General features: G+C 36.1%; 1 protein-coding gene across 1 annotated transcript in view; it reads left to right on the plus strand.

Moving 5' to 3' along the window:
- PCDH11X (protocadherin 11 X-linked) overlaps positions 1-19,758 on the plus strand; it is an 89,704-nt gene that overhangs the window by 44,907 nt on the left and 25,039 nt on the right. Inside the window, exon 2 of the mRNA XM_010572429.1 lies at positions 6,343-6,926. Coding sequence (XP_010570731.1) covers positions 6,387-6,926 — 540 coding nt within the window. The 5' untranslated portion in view covers positions 6,343-6,386. The remainder of the gene's footprint in view (positions 1-6,342; positions 6,927-19,758) is intronic.

The raw sequence follows: 19,758 nt of genomic DNA on the forward strand, positions 1-19,758 counted from the left end.
TTTTCCATACCCTGGCTGCTGCTTCATGTGGCTGCTAGAATCTGCCTTTTGGTCATTAACTTTTTATTCCTTCAAGTGAAGAGTATTTCTTACCCCCTGTGATGGGAAAAGTAAAAACAAACAAACAACCAAAAAAACCCAAAACAACAACTAAAAATATTCTAAAGCAGTGAAGACTGAATCAGGAGAACATGTGGCTGTAAGAAACTTGTGGCTCACACTTACTTAATTCTTTTGTTGACTTAAATGAATGTGGGGTGATGTTTTCTCCTGGTGATAAGAATTTCCAGTTTCATTTTTTTCATCACTGGAAAAAAATCAAATTAAAGAAACCTCATTGAAGTCAGTACCATCACACTAATAAAAAATAGATCAAAGAATAAATCAGTCCCTTAGTGGATTTAGAGTAAAATCATATGAGGGAATGAATTTGAAAGCCTTGATAATATAACAAATTGTCTGTTTCTCTTTGAGGTAGGTCTTTTTCTTTGAATATGATAATGAAATATACTATGTAGGGAGTGGATCCTGTGGATAAATATTGATGGCTGCAAAATATTTTATGTTTGAAACTATAGAGTGTGAAAATTAGTTCAGGTCTTTTGTTGTCATTTGTGCCTGGCCTTAAAAAAATTAGGGGGATTCCTGTCAGGCAACAGCTTTGTAGTGTTTCTTATTGTCATCAAAACTGGTAAGAAATACCAGTAGAGTCTCTACCTTTTCAAAAAAGTTAACCACCATCAAAACCGGCCAGTTCCCTAAATGAAACATGGTATGTGTGGTGACAAAGGGTAGACATTACTGTGTTCAGCTATGTTAGTGACTTACAGCAAAAAAAATCCCCAACAACCAAAGCACCAAACACTTAACAATCTGCAGTACCAGAAGAGATCCTACCTAACAGTCCAGCAGCTGAGGTCTACAGGATAAAGTTGAAATCCATATCAACGTGACTCGGAAGTTCAAAATCTCTGGCATGTAGTATAGAAGTGCTTAATTATCAATGGACACTTTAGAGGGAGTCTTTGTGAACTGGAATAGTTGCAGATAGCTCTCTCTTCAGGTAAAAAACATTATAATTGTGCTATTGACTGACAAATAGAGCCCACATCATGGGGATGTTTTGCTCTGAGAAACACTGTTTTAACACAAGGAGGTAAATACTTTTATTTAAGGAGTCCACAGTGGATTAGCCGCAAAGGAAAGGGATATTGTATTTAAAAAGTGTGGTATACTAGCTAAATTTGTCCATGTAATTAAAATAGGTTCAGGAATATGAAGGTAAGAATGGGAGTGACATTTTAAGGATTTCTTTATTATGATTTCAATATTGGTATATTGATATAGTTTTGGACTTCAATGTAATATTCCTAAATTTTTGAAATGGTCTATTATACTTTTTTCTTAAAACTTGATATAGCAGTTACAAAATATTACTACAGCTTGCTTATTCCTACTCTAAGTCAAATATGAACCTGGGTATCAAGAATTAGTGTTGCTTTTTAATCTGAAGTGGACACCTGAACTCTTTACTGCATTTACTACTTTTCTGCGATCCTCTTGGGTAAGAAATAGCAGTTGAGTCCTGTAATAAGCTACAGGAAATCTGACTCAGGTGGGACCAGATAGAGCCTTGTGTATAAAGAACAGATTTAGATTCTACCTTCACATCATACTCCATTAGGTAGTCAAAGTTTTTATACTCTGTCTGCTTCTCAAGGTATGATTTGACAGCTGCTAAATGAAGATAATAATGAGCAATTATAATATTTAAATTGTGCCATTAATATTTAGTATATTGGACAAAAAAGGAGGTATATTTAAGTGCCTAGATACTCAGATGAAAGAGAGCAAATCTCAAATTGTTTTTTCTCCCCTCCTACCCTCCATTCTGTCCATCTGGGCCACTTGCCTTACTAGTTACAGAAGTCAGCAGTACAGACATCAATGCAGTCTTTTGAAAGCTGGGAAAATGGCTTGGCAAGCTTAATGTTACCTTCTGTTAAACAATTTTATTTGTTCTTAGGTTTTTTTTTTACCGCCTTAAAAGTGTTAGCGACTGCTGGAGCTTATGAAAGGTCCTTTGGAGTTGGACTACTCTATTTAGCCTTCTATGCTTTTATTTTTTTTTTTTTGCCTCTCTACTCCAGTCAAGAAAGCCTGTTTCTACACACTGTACTGTGACTGCCTTTCTGCCCTGTTCTTTCTTTTTTCCTTTTTGTACTTGTATCTTGTTTGTCTGTCTTAGTTCATCTCTGACTTTTTCCACCATCTGTTACCATTCACATGGTCTCTTTTCACAATTTCTCTTAACGTCCTGTTTTGCCCAACTCTGCCATTTCCATTTGCAGTTTCTTTAGCCTTTCCTTTCACTTCTGGATTTGTATTTATATTGTTTTCCCATTTTGTGGTATGTATATTTACGATATGTAAACAAATATGAGAGACATATTAAGTAGTGTATGTCACTGGAAATACCCTCATTTTGTAAATGTCTTTCAGGATGATGCTTGGTTGCTAGAAAGTACCTCATGCTCTTTCTTTGCGTTGCTGTTGCCATAGTATTCAGTGCTATCAGTGCTGTGGCACAAATGACAGGCAACATACAGCTATGACTATATAAATAGGTTGCTTTAAGAGCAACACTTTCCCCATGGCATGCTATGTTCCACTATATATCTAAGCAGAAAACTTGAGTCATGTTGGGTTTTTTTCTCCTTAAAGGTCTAGAGCTCTAGAGCAGTTTTTTAAAGGCAAAACTGTTCCTAGAATTGTTTAGAAAGACAAGTGAAGATCATTTAAAAATAGTGTATTCTACAGAAGTTCAAGAATTGTAAGTCGTGGTTGTATTTTCTACTTCGAGACAAAAGAGTTATCTGATAAAACTCATAACACTACCTATTATGTGTCTCTACCCTTTAGTAGCTCAGAAAAATCTGTGGTAATAAAAGACATTAAAAAACCTCATGTTAGCATTTATCTAACATGGTTTATAACAATGGTGTTCTATAATTTCCATGTTTTAATGAATTCTCCTTAATATGACACAAAAATAGTTTTAACAGAATGGTTCAAACTTTGTTTCATTTAAAAAAAAAAAAGTAAATAAAAATATGCATAGTAATGTTCTCCTGACAAACATCTTTGAGTCCTGCTGTTGTTATTTTATAATCCCTAGAAACTCCACCATGGTTGTAACTGTGGTTATAGGAATTTTTATCAGTTATTTTTAATGTAAATTATCTACTGGTACTATCACAACTTTGAGGATTGATGCAGGGGATTTTTTCATGCACTCTTTAGACTGTTTGATTTATATACTTATCCTCAAATTGCTTTGTAAAACTTCATAGATAAAACACAAACTTTTGCTTTGAGTGTGACTGCAATTCCCTGTATCTTCAAAAGGAGAGAGAGAGGAGCAGTGTAGCATTGATAACCTTGTTAATAATAAAAATATTTTGTATAATGTAAGCTTATTTATTTGGAAGATACATATACATGACTATACAGTATTTTTATATTATTATAATTTATAGGTAATCCTTACATGAATATTGTCACAGAATTTGGGATAAGGACTGGAATTTGGTTTACAATGATGGTTGGCTTTTTTTTTTTAATTTCCTCCCCTCAGAAATGAACTGTACATTTAAAATATTACTCTGTAAACTTCAGGATGTGAAGTTGTTCTTTCCTGTTTTGTTATTTTTCAGTTTAACTTCTAGTAGAGAAGAAAAAGTAGTGGAATAGTGCTTTCCAGTATGCATGGAACATGCTACCATTTTGAAATTTTGCTTTGAGGGAAACATTTAAATATCAACTCTTCATTGTAACCCATACATTTTTATTGGTGTTTTGCATGGAAACAATGTAAATGTATTTATTTAATAATAATGGATACAAAAATGTACTTTCCTGAAATAAGAGCTTTCTGCAGGTTGAATGTACATGGGCAATTACTTTAGTGGGGTGACAATTGCTGGAAATGTATTTACAGAAATATAAGACGGATAGAATCGTAATAGGCAAACTAATATATTTGTACAATATCACCACAGTTCTTTCATTAAACTCATGGTGCTACCATAGTGTTACCATTAATGATAATCAGTATCTGCTGATGACTTCCTTATTTACAAATTTAGAGATTAAAATTATAATGGATTTATAAAATCGCTGTTTATAGTACACTCTTTCTTCACTCTTGAATGCCTGTTTAGTGTTGTATTGTGCCTTATACTGAAGTACTGCAAATAAGTCAGTGAATTACTAAAATACTGCAGGTAATGCGTTAACTATGCCACATAAACTGCATATCCAGATCTCACCCATGTCAGCAATCTCATTCAGGTCAATTGAATTACTCCAGTGAGCAACGCCTTTTTTCATAAGTGAAGACTTGCAGGATTGGATTTTTATTTCATGTTGCTCCTTTTGTATAATCAAAAAGCCAGAAAATGCTTTACAGTTAAATCATGCTGATGTGGAAAGATACACCGTGCAGATCTAGTGGGAATGTTCTTTAGCTGTTACTTACTCCCAGTCAAAAGCAGGTTGCAGAGTTTAAATGGAATAGCAATATTAATTGTTCTTAATCTGTTCCACTGCAAAGTCAAATGTTTTAATTTAAATTACCCTGAAAGTGGTACTGCTGAAAGGCAGTAACTAACGGGTGAAGGCAATTACTGGCTTCAGTAACTTTTTCAACCACTGCAACTTGATCTGCAGGAGTAAATCAATCTATGCTATGACAGGGAGAATAAAATCGGAAAAGGCAGGAAAAAAAATTACATTTTTACCTGCACAATGGAAAGAATGTAGATGAGTTAGTACAGCTACACTTGAAACAGATGCTAGGCTGGTAGAAGCTAAAATGTCATTGACAAAAAAAAAATCATTTTAGATGTAACTCTTGAACATCTACCTTACAGAAATGCTATCCTAGATTATCCTAAATTCTGGAAGGGTAGAATTATGCAAAGATTAAGCAAAGCAGTATATTTTGTACATGGAGTTCAATAGTGTGGCTTTTTTCTAGAAGTTATCAGCTGATGGCTGTAGGTACATAGATATCTATATGTACCTATAAGTCATGCTGTTCTACTTCCATCTTTCTTGAGGTGGTTAAGAGTCTTGAGAGGAGAATATATTGTTATTCAGAAACTAGGTTGAAAAGTACAGAATTTTCTTCAGCCCAGAACAAATCTGTATCTCACTTTAAAGGTATTGGTATCTCAGAGTACTTAGCTGATATATGAGCAGACATCACTAGATTTAAAATTATATGAATTTTCTTACAGTTCATTCTACAGAACATGTATTAAATATTGTTACATACCAGAAGGGAAATTACTGTTGCATAGTCTATCTCTTTTTTTTTTTTTTTTTCATTTTTCTTTTTTTTTCCCTAAAATCAAAGAAAGAAAAAGAAATCTCAACTGTCTTGGAAATTAATGACAGGTATCCAAATAGAGATTATCTGGCAATATGGTAGGCAGTTGGGGAACTAAAAGGGTTACAAGTTTACCTTTCTTGCTGTGAAGTCTTTTAGCTTTCGTTCCACATTGAAAACTTCTGATGTGGTGGTGTTCTTCTGTGTTGGAATTTGTACACTGCTCTTAAGATACATAATCCAAATTTCAGTGAATTGAGTACTAATATCTGATCAAATTGGATCTTGTCATCTTAAAGAGACTGCTGTATTAGTGTCACTGTGTTAGATTTCCACCCGTTGTTGGCTGAAGTTCACCAGACTCCATCTAGGTAACGTTTTCTTACCAGTTTAAGTCCCTGTATTAAAAATAGCCATATTTCTTGGCTGTTAACAAATATTACATAATTTTGTCAGTACAAAACTTGGGGGAAAATTAAGACAAGTGTTTATGGTTTCCCATCTTTGAGCAAGAGGTATAAAAAGATCTGGTTCTCAGCAGATGGTTGCTTGCAAACTTCTTACCTATTTTTTTCTTTGGAAACAAACAAAAAATTGAGGACAATGTGGCAGAGGGCTCAAAGGAAGAGGTTTTCTTAAGGAGCAAAGGCAAATCGTATGCTGAAAATAGGGATTTTTTTTTTTTTTTATTTGTTCATTCATTCTGATCCAGTTCTAAGATTCTTACCTCAGTGATTAGTAAACAGTTTTAAGTAAAAAAATTGTACAAGAAATTTTATACATTTTATGAAGGATTGTTAAGTCAAATATCACTTTACTAATAGGGTTTTCAAACAGTTCAGGTTATTTGCTGTAGGAAAGGTACTCCTTTCCTGTCTCTATCACTTTAGAACACAATATCCTGTGAAGTTTTAAGAACTTTTCTTTCTTTATTTTTCTTTTTCCAGCTACTCTTGGTGTTCTACACAAATACTCATTAGTCATTCTGGAGATGGACTTGCTGTCTGGAACCTACCTCTTGGCAGTCTTATTAGCCTGTATTGTATTTCAATCTGGCGCACAGGAGAAGAATTATACCGTGCGGGAAGAACTGCCTGAAAATGTCCTCATTGGCAATTTGCTCAAGGATCTTAACCTAACGCTGGACCCAGATGTGCCCCTTTCCTCGCCACTACAGTTCAAGCTTGTGTATAAGACTGGGGATGTACCGTTAATACGGGTGGAGGAGAACACTGGTGAGATATTCACAACTGCAAACCGCATAGACCGAGAGAAGCTGTGCTCTGGCATCTTCAGTGAGAATCGCTGCTTTTATGAGGTGGAGGTTGCTGTTTTGCCCGATGAAGTTTTCAGACTGGTCAAGATCAGATTCCTAATAGAGGATATAAATGACAATGCCCCCCTCTTCCCCTCAACAGTTATTAACATCTCTATCCCTGAAAACACAGCAATTAATTCTCGCTATTCTGTCCCATCTGCCATCGATCCAGACATTGGTGTGAATGGTATTCAACATTATGAACTCCTTAAGGTGGGTTTCTTCTGTTCTTTTATGTTATTGTTTGCGTTACTGTCTTCCCACAAATGTTGCCAGTCCTCATCAACCCATTAGCAATATGAAGCTGTGTACCACAGTAGTGGTACCCTGCAGGTACCTGTCTCGAAATGTTAATCTGTATCCCTGAGTGCATTCTAGTGCGTCATATCTTCACTTTGTGGAAAGCTGTTTATGTATGTGTATGTCTGTCTGTGTAACAGTGTGATGAAACATGCATGTTTTCATGAACTCTCCGCCAGCATTCACAGTGTTTGTACGCTTTGGCTAACAGTCTTAGAACATTAAAGGTGTGTTCTCATTGCCAGCAGCATGACAGTGCCAAGTGCAACAGTATTTTGCATTGGGTTCATGTCTCCCTCTTGCATGACTGTTAGATTTGAGTAGTAGAACTTACCCCAGAAGCTAATGTGATGTGATCCTCATCTGTATACTGATGAGCTATTATTCCAGAATGAAAGAGTCCATTTGTCAAAGCAGCTTTGTAATGTTTGGGTGGGCATAATGTCTGAGCAGGAGAAAGTCCAAGATGTGCATGAATCCAAGGATAGTAGTGCCAGTGGCCTTGTAACAGGGGGTATTTCATATTCTTGCTTCTCGTTCTAGCAAGAACAGGAGAACTGCAATTAGGGAACAAAAGAATAACATATAAAAGTGTGGTGTGTAACAGTGTGTGATTGCTAAATAAAGGATTACTTTCATTTGAGCTCACTTCAGTAGAGCGTTTAGAACAAGAAAGGAACTTATCCTAAAACTGTTGGATTATTATGTGGGAAGCTGAAAATGTCTTCACTTCCCTTGATTTGGAATAGAGAACTATTAGGTAGTTTGCTCAGCAACTGATCTGACACCCTCATTACTGACTGGAAGAATATAGACTATATAGACCAATATATTGCTTGATTGACTTGATAGCTAATATTCACTGATATCAGTACTTACTAGCAATTTAATAAAAATAAAGTGCTGCCTTATTTTAGCTCTTTTAAATTGCTTACAACCTGAAGTAGATGTGGCAGTGTGGGTGCTAACTAGTGACAAAGACATAAACATCTCTTTCAGAAACCTGCATCCCACTGGACACTTCTGGTTAGCTATCTAAAAAAACCCAAACCAACCTACATATATATGTCTATCTGCTCTTAGTGTAGCCTAGGAATTTAAAACTTTTCAAGATGCTTACTACAGAGTCTGAGGGCTTTGTAGTGAGTGCTTTAAAACTTAAATTCCTGGGTTATACTGAGAACAGATAGATCTACGTGTGTGTGGGTTTTCTGATAGCTAACTAGAAGAGTCCAGTAGGATGCAGTCTTATTTATTTGGCATTTTAAATGAGAATCTGGAGAATGAGTAATAGCGTATTAAATAAATAACAGTAGGAGTAGAAACTAATAAAAAAGCCAGGGCTATAGACAAAATGTGGCAATTCTCTGAATAGAGAAATGTTAGTTAATAATCTGAGAAAAATGTGCTGTTATTCTAGGATAAAGGAAAAAAATAGAAAACAGCAAAATCAGGAGTCCCTGGGATTGAGTGAGCAACAGTTCAGATCACCACAATAGCAGTCGTGTTTTGTGAGTTTATTTTTGGACTGTGTGTTCAGAAACAGAATGTAACAGATCAGCAGAATCATAGCATATTTGTATCCCACAAGTAGGAGCTCATCTAAAATAGAAGCTATAGCTCTGTACCAGAAGTAGGGTAGGGTGTAAGGCCTTGTCTAGAGATCTAATGTGAGATGAGATCGTCTGCAGGAGAGCAAGGTTTCACCAAGCGATGTGCAGATAACTTTAAAAAAAACAAACAAACCAAAACCCAACCAATAATTTGGTATTTGAATTGGGGAAAAAAAGAAATAAAAAGAAAACCAGTTACATGTTTATTCAAGTGTCTCTGAAAAACTGCTTTTGCCACATAAGGGAAAGAAAGGTGGTAGGGATTAACACACACTCGTATGGACTAAAAGTTCTGAATTCTTGTGCTGGATGTGCTGCAACCAAAATAATCTGTGAAATCACAGCCCTGTAGACAGATCTCCTAAATGAATTAATTGCGTTTTTCTCTTGCATGCCTGTTGGTCAGGCACTCCGAGTTATGCATCTGCTGCCTTTAAATAAGTCAACAATTTCACATACCTTGGAAACTATCTGTAAAACCAAGAACCAGTTGATGACAACCAGACACTGTTTGGAATAGTAATATCCATGTGTTATTCCATTTATGGTTTTTACAATGTGAATACCAAAAGTGATCATCTAAGAAGAGGGAGAAAAAAGTAGTAGAAGCAAAGGATTCTGGTGAGCAGGCAGGGAATGTAGCATATACAAAGATCCATCCATCACTGGGGGAGAATAGGGAGATGAAAAAGGAAGGGAAGGGTGGTGGTGCCTGAGAATTCTTTCCTGGGTAACACTGAAATAAACACTAGGAGGGAGGGTGACAGGCGCACAAGGGTGGTATTGCTTGCCTTTTCTCCCAAAATTCTCTTCTCGTGTGTTATCCTATGCTGGTTTTTGGGCTATGCTCTGAAGATATTAATGTCTTCTGGCTTCTGATGTGTGTTGACCTTTTCCTTCCTTTTATAACCACCATACAGAAAAGTGGGGCATTGCAGCACATGAAACTCTGGTGCCTCCTGAACAGGATGAGTCTAGCAGGGCTGATATGACAGTGTTGTGGGGAATTTTGGGAAGCACCAGATAGGAAGATGGGCAGGGCAGCATACCTGAAGGATGGCAGAGGAATGGGAGATAAGATATGCAAGTCACTTCCTAGAAGCACAAAGGCTGATGCTTTCACTCTGTCACAGCCAAAACCAGCACATATGTGTGCAGCAACAGAGTGGAATGTATTGCTTGGTGTTTTAGAGAAAGTAGCAGTAAATTGACAAGCTGTTCAATGAAGAGAAAGTTCTTCAGTTATGTTTCACTTTTTTTAAAAAAGTTTAGCAAAAATGTGCTTATTGTCTGTGTGAAGCCAGGTCTATTTTCCCAGAAGATAAAGAGATTTTTGCCATAACCATTTCTGAAAAAGAATAAACTTGTCACTACAAACTCAGCTGAATAGTTTATATGTTTTTAATGCGTTTTCAGCAACTCTGTATTTCATTGGGAATGTAACATTCTTGTGTTACAATATTTCCTCACTTTGTTACACTTGCCTTACTGTCCCTCTCAAAGTATTAGAAAAAGGTTGCATATAATTGTTGTATTTGGTTTCTTTTGCAAAGTAGATAATTAATGATAAAGTCTTTTAACTATATGACAGACTTCTATGTTATTTTAATCTCCTGCCTCTTTCTAAAAATCCTTTTAAAATAGAAGAAAACAAAACATCGTAGAAAAGGTATTCTTGTATTTCGGGTTCAGCGTTACTTGGAAGTTTTGTAACACAGGATTTGATTTCTTTAATACAAGAGAGTGCTTTAATTGCCACACAGATTAGCTTTCAGGTATTTTTTTGCCTGCCTGCATTTTCTCAAAATGTACCTCAACAGAAAATAACTTCTTTATTTGTAACTGATTCATGGTACTGCATCTTCAAAACTTTCCAGGTGTCTGTGCTTCAACTATGCACTGTATGAAATGCATGAACTCTAAAAAGACAACAGTTTTCCATAATGTCTGCCTTTCTTCTTTTAAAGACTTAGGTGTTATGTGGAGGACAAGTTCTAAGAGATATTCTAAGGAAAGCGGGGGGCGGGGGGAGTGTGGTGGTTTTCTTGTTGTTGTGTTTTTTTGTTTTTTTTTTTTTAAAGGACGACCCAAATGTGTTTTGGATAGCTTTTGAATTGTACTTATTGTTTTCTTATTTAGAAAATGAGTTGTAACAATTTGCAAACATCTCCCACCCAGCCAATGTAATAGCACTAGTAATTGACCAAGAGTTGCTCTTGTAGAAGTTTACAAATATTGAATTACTTAAAAGTAGTGATGCTTTAGCATTACATGAAGTTCTGTCCCCCCCATCCCCTTCACCCTCCCCACCCCTGCCCCATGAAAAAGAGGGTTTCCAGGAAACAGTCATACAAGGCATAGCATTATAAAAGATTGTGTTTCTCTGCTAAGATGCCCAAAGCTGACCATGGATAGGATGACATTAAGGGTTCAAATGGTAAACAGTGTTTACTATGAACAAGGCTAAGAAGGGAGAACTTAATTAGATACGATTTAGAAATGAGAGGAAAAGCATTTAGAATGAGAATTAGCTCCAAGTCTAGGTTGGGCAGAAAGATGGCATAACACTAATAGTAGGAAGTGCTAGAAGGGGCGGCTAAGGCAGATAGTGAAGTAGTTCAGAGAAGGAAATGGCTAGATGGAAAAACAATGATTTTGTCTCCGAGATAACCACTTAAAGTATAAAGTGGGAATGATAGGGGAAAAGAGAGATGGGCATTCATAAACAGGAGGAGTATGTTAAAACAGCAGGAAGCAAGAGCAAATTTTAAACTGAAATGTTAATAGGCAGTGATTTTTGATTAAGGACGAATCAACAAGTACTAATGTTCTGCTTTAACCCTGGTAGGCAGCTAAGCCTACAGGTCTTTGTTCAGCTCTTCAGGGCGTTCACATTGCTTACATACTGATGTAAAATGTACATTGTGTCTGGCAATACCACCACAGTGTTAAAAATACTTACATGCTGTTGTCAATTGTACTATTTTAGTACACTTATATTTGAGTTCAATGAAAGCTAATATTTAGTATAACCTGATTAATACACTTAGAATTTACAGTTGTCACTGGCCTTTGACTATGAAGATTTTAGTGTGAAGTATTTCTTTGTTCTCTTAGATGATAAAAGGGGAGCTGTTTCAGAGCAGGTTTTTGAATAGAATTCCAGCTTGGAGCACTGTAGTGGAGGGTCACATGCGTACTTCCAAAAGTATTCATATAAGTGCATATTCTAAATTAAATTCTTTTTATTGATTACTTGGCATTTCTTGTCAACTAGGTATACCATATACACTAGATGTTGCATAAGCGCAGCAATACCCAGTTAACGGTGGACTAGAGTGAAAGCATAACTCTGCTCTTACAGGAGCAGAGCATTTTCTTCTGTGAGCTAGTCCTGTGTGCTAATAGGTTGTTGCTTTAATCTGTTGCCTTTTAGGGGGAAATTAGATTGGTGTTAATGTTATAGTTCCATTACTCTTACCTATTACAGTAATTTTCCTGTATTTACTTATCAGAAGCAGCTGGTGCATTCCTTCTAGAATAATAATCTTTTTGTATCTGTCAGTTCATACCTCTGTAATCTGACAAAATAGATTCTTACTCAGTCTCACAACACGTCAGTCTTGCATCTGATGAGGAGAGTTACCTCTTGCTACTGTAGATCATCTCTTGTGATGTCTTTCAGTAGAAGCTTTCCCCTTCTTTCTGATACAGTTTGTCAATTCCATGACTCATGGAAGATGAAGATCATAAATCTTGATCATATTTCAACCCTGCTTTTGGAACTAGGTTATTTCTGAGCCTCTCAGTAGTTCTGGATCAAGTAGCTAATGTCACTGTGCAAATCAAGAATGGAAGAAGATGCATTTTATGTAAAATGAAAGCTAGGAAAGTAGTTAAATCAAAATCATAGAGTGAGACTAGATTTGTAGTTAAATCAGGACCAGAAAGTCAGATTAATGAAATCATTGTTGATAATCGTATTTTAAGCAGTGATACAAATTTAACAGTAAAAAAACACTAAGTGAAGGAGGACAAACAAAACTTTTCTGTGGCCTGTTTGTGTTTTAATGTTGCACCAATACAATCTGAGTGGCGCAGTACATAGAGAGAAAGGAAGTACAGTTAATGTCCCTGCAGACTCAGTGCACAGTGACACAGACTAAAATTTTTCTTAGCACAGGTGTTCACCAGATCATCTTCACTGTCCCAGGCATCAGCTGCTTGAACCTCTCATTTCTGTCCTTTTTTATGTTTTCATTCCTTTAAATGGAAGCTGAAGCAGCAGCCTTGACTCTTACTCTCAAACCATGTTTGAAAGAGGGAGCATCCCACAACTAATCATACTGAAATTAATGTGGATGATTCTTCTGTGTAGGCTTCAGCAGTATGAGAGGACAATGAAGTGCTATATTGGCCCTTTAAATGGGTCACAGAAAGCCTGAGGTCATTGTTATCAACATCTGCCTTCTGTGAAAAAACTGCCAAGATAGAGCTTTTTCTGCATGTAAACAGACATTTATTAATATTGTCAGGTCTTACTGAATATTGTAGTTAGACACTAATAAGATTAGGTAAATTCCAACTTCATTACTTTTCTGTTATCAAAAATCTTTTGTAAACTTACAGTAACCCACTAGTAGCAAAGTATTTTTGCACTTTCTAATTTCTTTTTTATTACCAACACTTTCTAGTAATTGTGCAAGGGACATACAGCTGAACTGTAAAAGATGGCTATTCAAGATCCCAAGAATTTTCTTTTTACAAACTTATATATACTCAGGAAACTTCTTGACTTCCTAGTAAGACAATGACAATAACTTTTCAGTATTTCTTTCTTGTCATTGGAGAAAGGCTAGTCAGTCAGTGATATTTCAAGACTCAATGACTCTAAAATATTACACATGTATTGATGCCCCAGGTAACAATAGTACTTAGGTATTTGAACCTAAAACTGAGAAATAATGGTTTTGTTAAAACAGATCCTAGATTTGATAGTGCTTATGTACCAGATGAAAATAAGATGCATGTTAAAAAAGCATTTGAGTGTTCGGTTGGGTTTTTTTTGTGTTTTTTTTTTTTTTCTTCCCACTGACATGTAGCTTAAAGATTTTTAGTTTCTGTTTGGATGGGGGTGTATGGCTTGTTCTTCTTACTTCATAGTCCCTTAATTGAATTAGCATAGGGGTTTTATTCAGCATAACTCTGCAGGACAGGTTAACTTCCATCTTCATTGTAATGGCTTATATGAATTATACTTTGTATATTTGTGGAACAGTACTGTGTCGTCTTTCCCATTTCATGTGCCAGCATAGATGGGAAAGGTAATAGATTTAGGGAGCTCAAAAACAGATTTAGGGTTTTTTTTTCACTCTGGAGTTGCACTCCAGTCAAGCTCTAAGGTCACTCTCTAGTGCCTGTAATTTAATAAATATGGAGAGTTGGATATGTTGTCTTTCTGAAGTAACTTTTAGCTGCCCTTTAGAAGAGAGAGGTTTTCTAGGACAGACAGGCTGTCTTTTGAATGATGCTGAGTACTTTTTTCCTAAGTCCACGGTGGCAGTAGGGAATAGGTCAGAACTGGTTACTGCTAGAAGATCAGTGTATTTGTTTAATGTTTTAACATAACTTCAGTTTTTTCACATGGGTGGTTCCCTCTCCTTGTCTTTTCCACTGAGATGTGGATAATTACCATCTGAAGTGACAAGAATTTTAGCAATCCCTTGAAGATTTACAAATACTACTTGCTGAGGTGGCCAACTTTAAATAGATGCTGTTCATAAAACTTACCTTATTTCCTTTAATATACATTTGTAGAGGTTGAAGTGCCATTGCAGATTTCTGTTAAATCTTGATGTACCTACCTTCCAAGTAATTCAGGATTTTTTATTCTGTTTGTTTTATTCTACTCATGAAGTAGTAATGTGCTGCAGAACAGGGCTAGATTTGAAAGTTAGTCTTCAGCTGTAGGGAAGTTCATGCGTTAGTATAAAGGCTCTATTCTTTGAAAGCTTGAGCCTCACAAAGTCTAAAATTATTCACAAATACATAGCACTTCGCACTGATTATGTGGTTTAGTTAATGTTGTCCGTAGTACTGTTGTGTAGAGTTGCAGGTGCTGATGGTAAAGCTCTGATTGGGGAAAGAGCCTTTTTGTTCCAGAAACCTGAGGTCAGTTGGTTTCAGGTGAAGTAATAACTTTGACACAACATTTTTAGAGTTAACTTCGTAAGTAAGTGTCCTTTAATCTAGAAATCAGTTCTTGAAAAGTAAATATATTTTCAGAAGTTAATGATTTTCCTTTCACTCAGGCTTTTGTCTGATAGGTACAAGTAGGCCTGATAATAGATTTGTTTCTGAACTGGTTTTATGCAACAGTCCCCTCCCCCTGCATTTGTCTTGTTTTTACATGTATACCAGCCTAACTTACCCTGCACAATTTTTACCCCTGTACCTTCTCATAAAAGAAACCTGTAGTGAGCCTATCTAATGAAGATCTAAGTGTGCACAGCAAGCATTTGATAAACACTTTAAAGAACATATTAAATGACTTGGGACAGGGTATATTTAGGTAATCCCTTATGTTGCTCTTGAGAGAAGAGAGGGAAAAATCTGTAGTATTGCAAATTGTAAAAGTTCTTAATGTTAAATAAATCTTAATATCAAAGATATGCAGAATTTTCTTGTTACCAGTTTCCTTGTGATTTAAAAGATAAGTTGAAGTAAGGAGGAATAGTTCAAATAGAATGGAGCAGAGAGTTTACCCAGCTTTCAGTTTAGGTGAAAAGTAAATGGCTCCCTACCACCATTTCTCTTGTCTAGGTCAGGTAGTTTTGGGGTCATGGATAACATGATATGAGCTGAAATAAACTATAAAATGAGGTACAGAAACTTGAGGGATGCTTATGAGTGCTAAGTGACACCCTAAAATCTTGAAAAGCTCCCCTGCAAATGTATGAAAGGGACAAATAACTTTCCTTTTGATCTTATATTCTATTAGTAATTATAGGAGAACTTGGAAAGTGGACTGAGGGAGAAATTATAAATATTTGTAGGTAGAATTCTTATCCCTTGCATTTGTCATCATCCTTGGACATCTAGTGAAATATATTTGCTTGTCACTGTTTTCTAGTTACTTAACTTTAGGAACATAAGGAATTAAAGAAAAAAAAATCTCAGTAGTAATTTGTCTAGAGAATTCTGGACAGATAAGTGGTCATCTGTGAACATTGTTTTGAAAAAGTCACTGGGTCTGACTTTTAAAGGGGAAAATATCTGATTTGCATTCTTGCATCTGTGAATTAGTGTCTCTAAGTAGATAAAAACTCTTCTAGTGGCTGGTGGTAGTGAGTCAAGAGTCAAGGTAATTGCTTCTTGTTGGTTGATACAAGGCTCCTTTAGGGTGGTTTATGGCATTATTACTGTAAAACTGTCAGGTTCCATTATCCTGACATCCCTTTGGGGGACTGACTGAAGACTGGAGGAGAAAGTCTTGCTTCCAGGCACGTTAAGTTCAGTGAGTTAGGGTGAGGGACAAGTTGGTGTATCTTTTTGCATTCAAGGCTCTGATTTTCACACTAGCTGTCATGAAACAATAATACATAACTTAGCATGTCTCTGTGTGGGAAGGATGATAGACTCAAGCTGAAAGGCACAAATCTGTCAAATGGGGATCTTCACTTCATCTATCTTATATGAATATTATCTTTCGCTGATGTCCAGACATATCAGTATGCTAGTTATCACACATGTGGTGATGCTTTCTGAGCATAACACAGTAAGGATTTGTTTACATAGTCCTCTTGAAACCAACAACACTTACAAATTAATATTTTCCCAAAATACACTAAGTAAAAACTTCAGTTTCACTTATATGGAAATAAATCATCAATTACACAATCTGTAATGCTCTCAATGGTAAACCACAATAAAAGCAGTAACAAAAACCCCATGTATCTCAAAATTATAGTTTGGTTTGCATATATGCATGATATTGGAACTGCAAATATGCAATGTCGAGCAAAGTTACAAAGTGTGTTGTATTCTTGAGCAGTTATGCTGAAGTATCCTCATGTGAATGGTGAATTTGCCATTGTATAGCAAACATAAAATGTAGTGTGCCTCTGAGGCAAGTTAATAGAAAAATATTAAATGTCATGTTCAAAATCAGTTAACTCCTATTTCATGTTCAACTGAGTTTTCTAAACTTGACTTAATTTTGTTTTTTATGAATACTTTAAAAATCTTTACAGGTTGCCAAAACTTCTAATGTTGGCAATATCTGAATTGGCTACAGGTGTAAAATATATGGCAGAAATAGTGTTTTCCAGATGTTATTTGTGTGTTACAAGTTTTAAAGTAAGCTCACTCATTAACTGAGCTTTCTGAAGGTCTTTGAAGGTTTCACATAAGCAAGAGTATACTGAAAACTTTTTTTCTCTTTGCTGTAGGTTTAGCTGCTGGTGATGGTTACCTGGAGGATGGGTGTTTTTAATGTGCTTATTTGGTTTCGGATAGCTATATCTTACGAGCTACTTGGAGGAAAGAAACAAATCAGTGTTACTAGCTCAAAATAAGTCTAGCTTAAGAGAACTTGAGACTTGTGAGGGTTTATGAAGCATGTGAATATAGACAGTTAAAAATATTTCATAAAGTGCTGAAGGATCATTGAAGTTGAGATTTTTTTTCCATCAGTTAATTGCAAAAATTATTGGCTAAACTTTTTATAAGTGCAGAAAAAGAATAAAGTTCTCTAGGAAGATCTCTCTGAAACGTAAATCTGAAGCCGTAATTGAGTTTTACTTGTCACTTGATCAAGACTTCATTTGATTTCAGTAGAAGCTGCCTTAAGTCTTGAACTTTTCCTTGTGTTATGCTTGCCATAAAATCCTTCTCAGTTTCTTACCCTCTGAAACTATTATTTTTGTTTGATTTGACTTCCTCTATTTTCTCCTTTCTACAAGATGCAAGCAGGAAGACAACAGTTTTAATTGGATATTGCTACGGAGTATGCTGTTACAGTTGCACGTAGATTTCTTGCATGTATCACTTCTTCGAAAATTAATTTGAGTTAGGATAGGAGAAATGCGCACTGCGTCTCAACGTATTTCACACTCTTCCTGGGGGCTATGTTTAAAAATGCATGCAAGTAAAAAATTCTAAATTGAAATTCTAATTTTTACAGCTATCATTCACTTTCCTCATGACAATCTGACATTGAAATTCAGTCTTTGGAAAATCAATACCTTCACAGTCTGAAATGAAATAAATTTATCAGTGCTTTTGAGGACTAAATGCTTTTATCAATTATAAAAGCAGCTCCTGATCATTGTTTAACCCATATATACAGTTTTTAAAAATCAGAACAATTCTGAAAACTGTATATAGAAATGAACCCCAAATTTGCTACCAGAGTAGTTGGGTGAAGAGGATGACATCAGTGCATGCTTTCCTAATGTATTAAGGTCCTCTTGATGCCTGTCATGATTTAGCCCCGGCCAGTAACTAAGCACCACTCAGCCACTCACTCATTCCCTGCCCCCCCACCCCCCCCCAGTGGGATGGGAGAGAGAGAGAATCGGGAAAAAAAAGTAAAACTCAGGGGTTGAGATAAGAACATTTTAATAGAAAAGAAAAGAAGAAACTAATAATGATAACACTAATCAAATGACAGTAGTAATAACAAAAGGATTGGAATATACAAGTGATGCACAGTGCAATTGCTCACCACCTGCTGACTGACACCCAGTTAGTTCCTGAGTGGCGCTTCCCCCCTGCCAGCCCCACTCCCCCCAGTATATACTGGACATGACATCACATGGTATGGAATACCCCATTGGCCAGTTTGGGTCAGCTGCCCTGGCTGTGTCCCCTCCCAACTCCTTGTGCCCCTCCAGCCTTCTTGCTGGCTGGGCATGGGAAGCTGAAAAATCCTGGACTTAGTCAACACGATTTAGTAGCAACTGAAAACATCTGTGTGTTATCGATATTCTTCTCATACTAAATCCAAAACATAACGCTATACCAGCTACTAGGAAGACAATTAACTCTATCCCAGCCAAAACCAGGACAATGCCTCACAGTGTAATGAAAAATGCAAGGATAGAGAAGAGTGAGGAATTCAGCAGATCTCTGCTAAGTTTTCATGACTCAGTGACTTTCAGACAACTTGCAAGAATTTCAGGGACCTCAGATTCCATCACATGTTCCCGTTTGCTGTTGTTTTTATACTTCCCTAACCTGTGTTTTGTTCCAAGTTGTTTTCTACCAAATATAGCTAGGAGGGCACACATTGATCTTGCAGCCATCCAACAAGTGGTTTATAAGCTTGTTCTTGACTGTGTGATAAGTCACCTGATTTCTTTGTGTTTCTCTTTCCTGTCCCGTTGAAAATGCATCTGTCCTACCTACTTTGCATAGATCACCCCCCATCCCCACCTCACCCCCAAAATACTTAGGGATCAAATATGGCCTTCAGGTTTCTGGCTGTTACATCTCTCCAGATCTGATAGGTGAGAGCAGTGCTAACAAATTACCTCTTCTGGGAACTTCTTCTCAGATGCAGTAGAAGAAATAATTCTGGGTTAGACTATATATATATTTAGCAATTTTATTTATGGGACATCTTTTATTCTGGCAGGTTGCTAACTGTGCACTTAGGACAAATTATACTGCACCCATAATCTTTACTACCGTCTCAAAATCTACAATATTTTAAAGACTTCATATTTTGTATGTCACAAAGGAAAGAGGTAGGAGCCTTTTCAAAATACCCTGACAGTTTACGGCCATTGTGCTGGTACATTATTTTTATATATTCAGTGTCAGTATCTATGAATAAAGATGGTTTTCTTTGGCCCCTGTTTTATCTTTAAAGAATGACCTGACGTAGGTTTCTGAATTTCAGACCATTTATTAATTATGTTAGTGAAACTGACTTTGGTTTTCTGCTTGATATGGTAGTCATCACCAGTGTATCCAACAGGATTTTTAAATTTTTGGTAATTTTCTTAGTTAAAAAGTTTGTCACTAAACTTGTTTATTACTAAATAAGAACCTTATTACTAAAGGCAGCAAGAGCTATCAGCATGCAAGCATGAAACATGTTATGTTTAAAAACTATTATTTTTTTG

The sequence above is a fragment of the Haliaeetus leucocephalus genome, unplaced genomic scaffold (genome assembly GCF_000737465.1).
Source record: "Haliaeetus leucocephalus isolate CR32 unplaced genomic scaffold, Haliaeetus_leucocephalus-4.0 Scaffold340, whole genome shotgun sequence".
NCBI lineage: Eukaryota > Metazoa > Chordata > Aves > Accipitriformes > Accipitridae > Haliaeetus > Haliaeetus leucocephalus.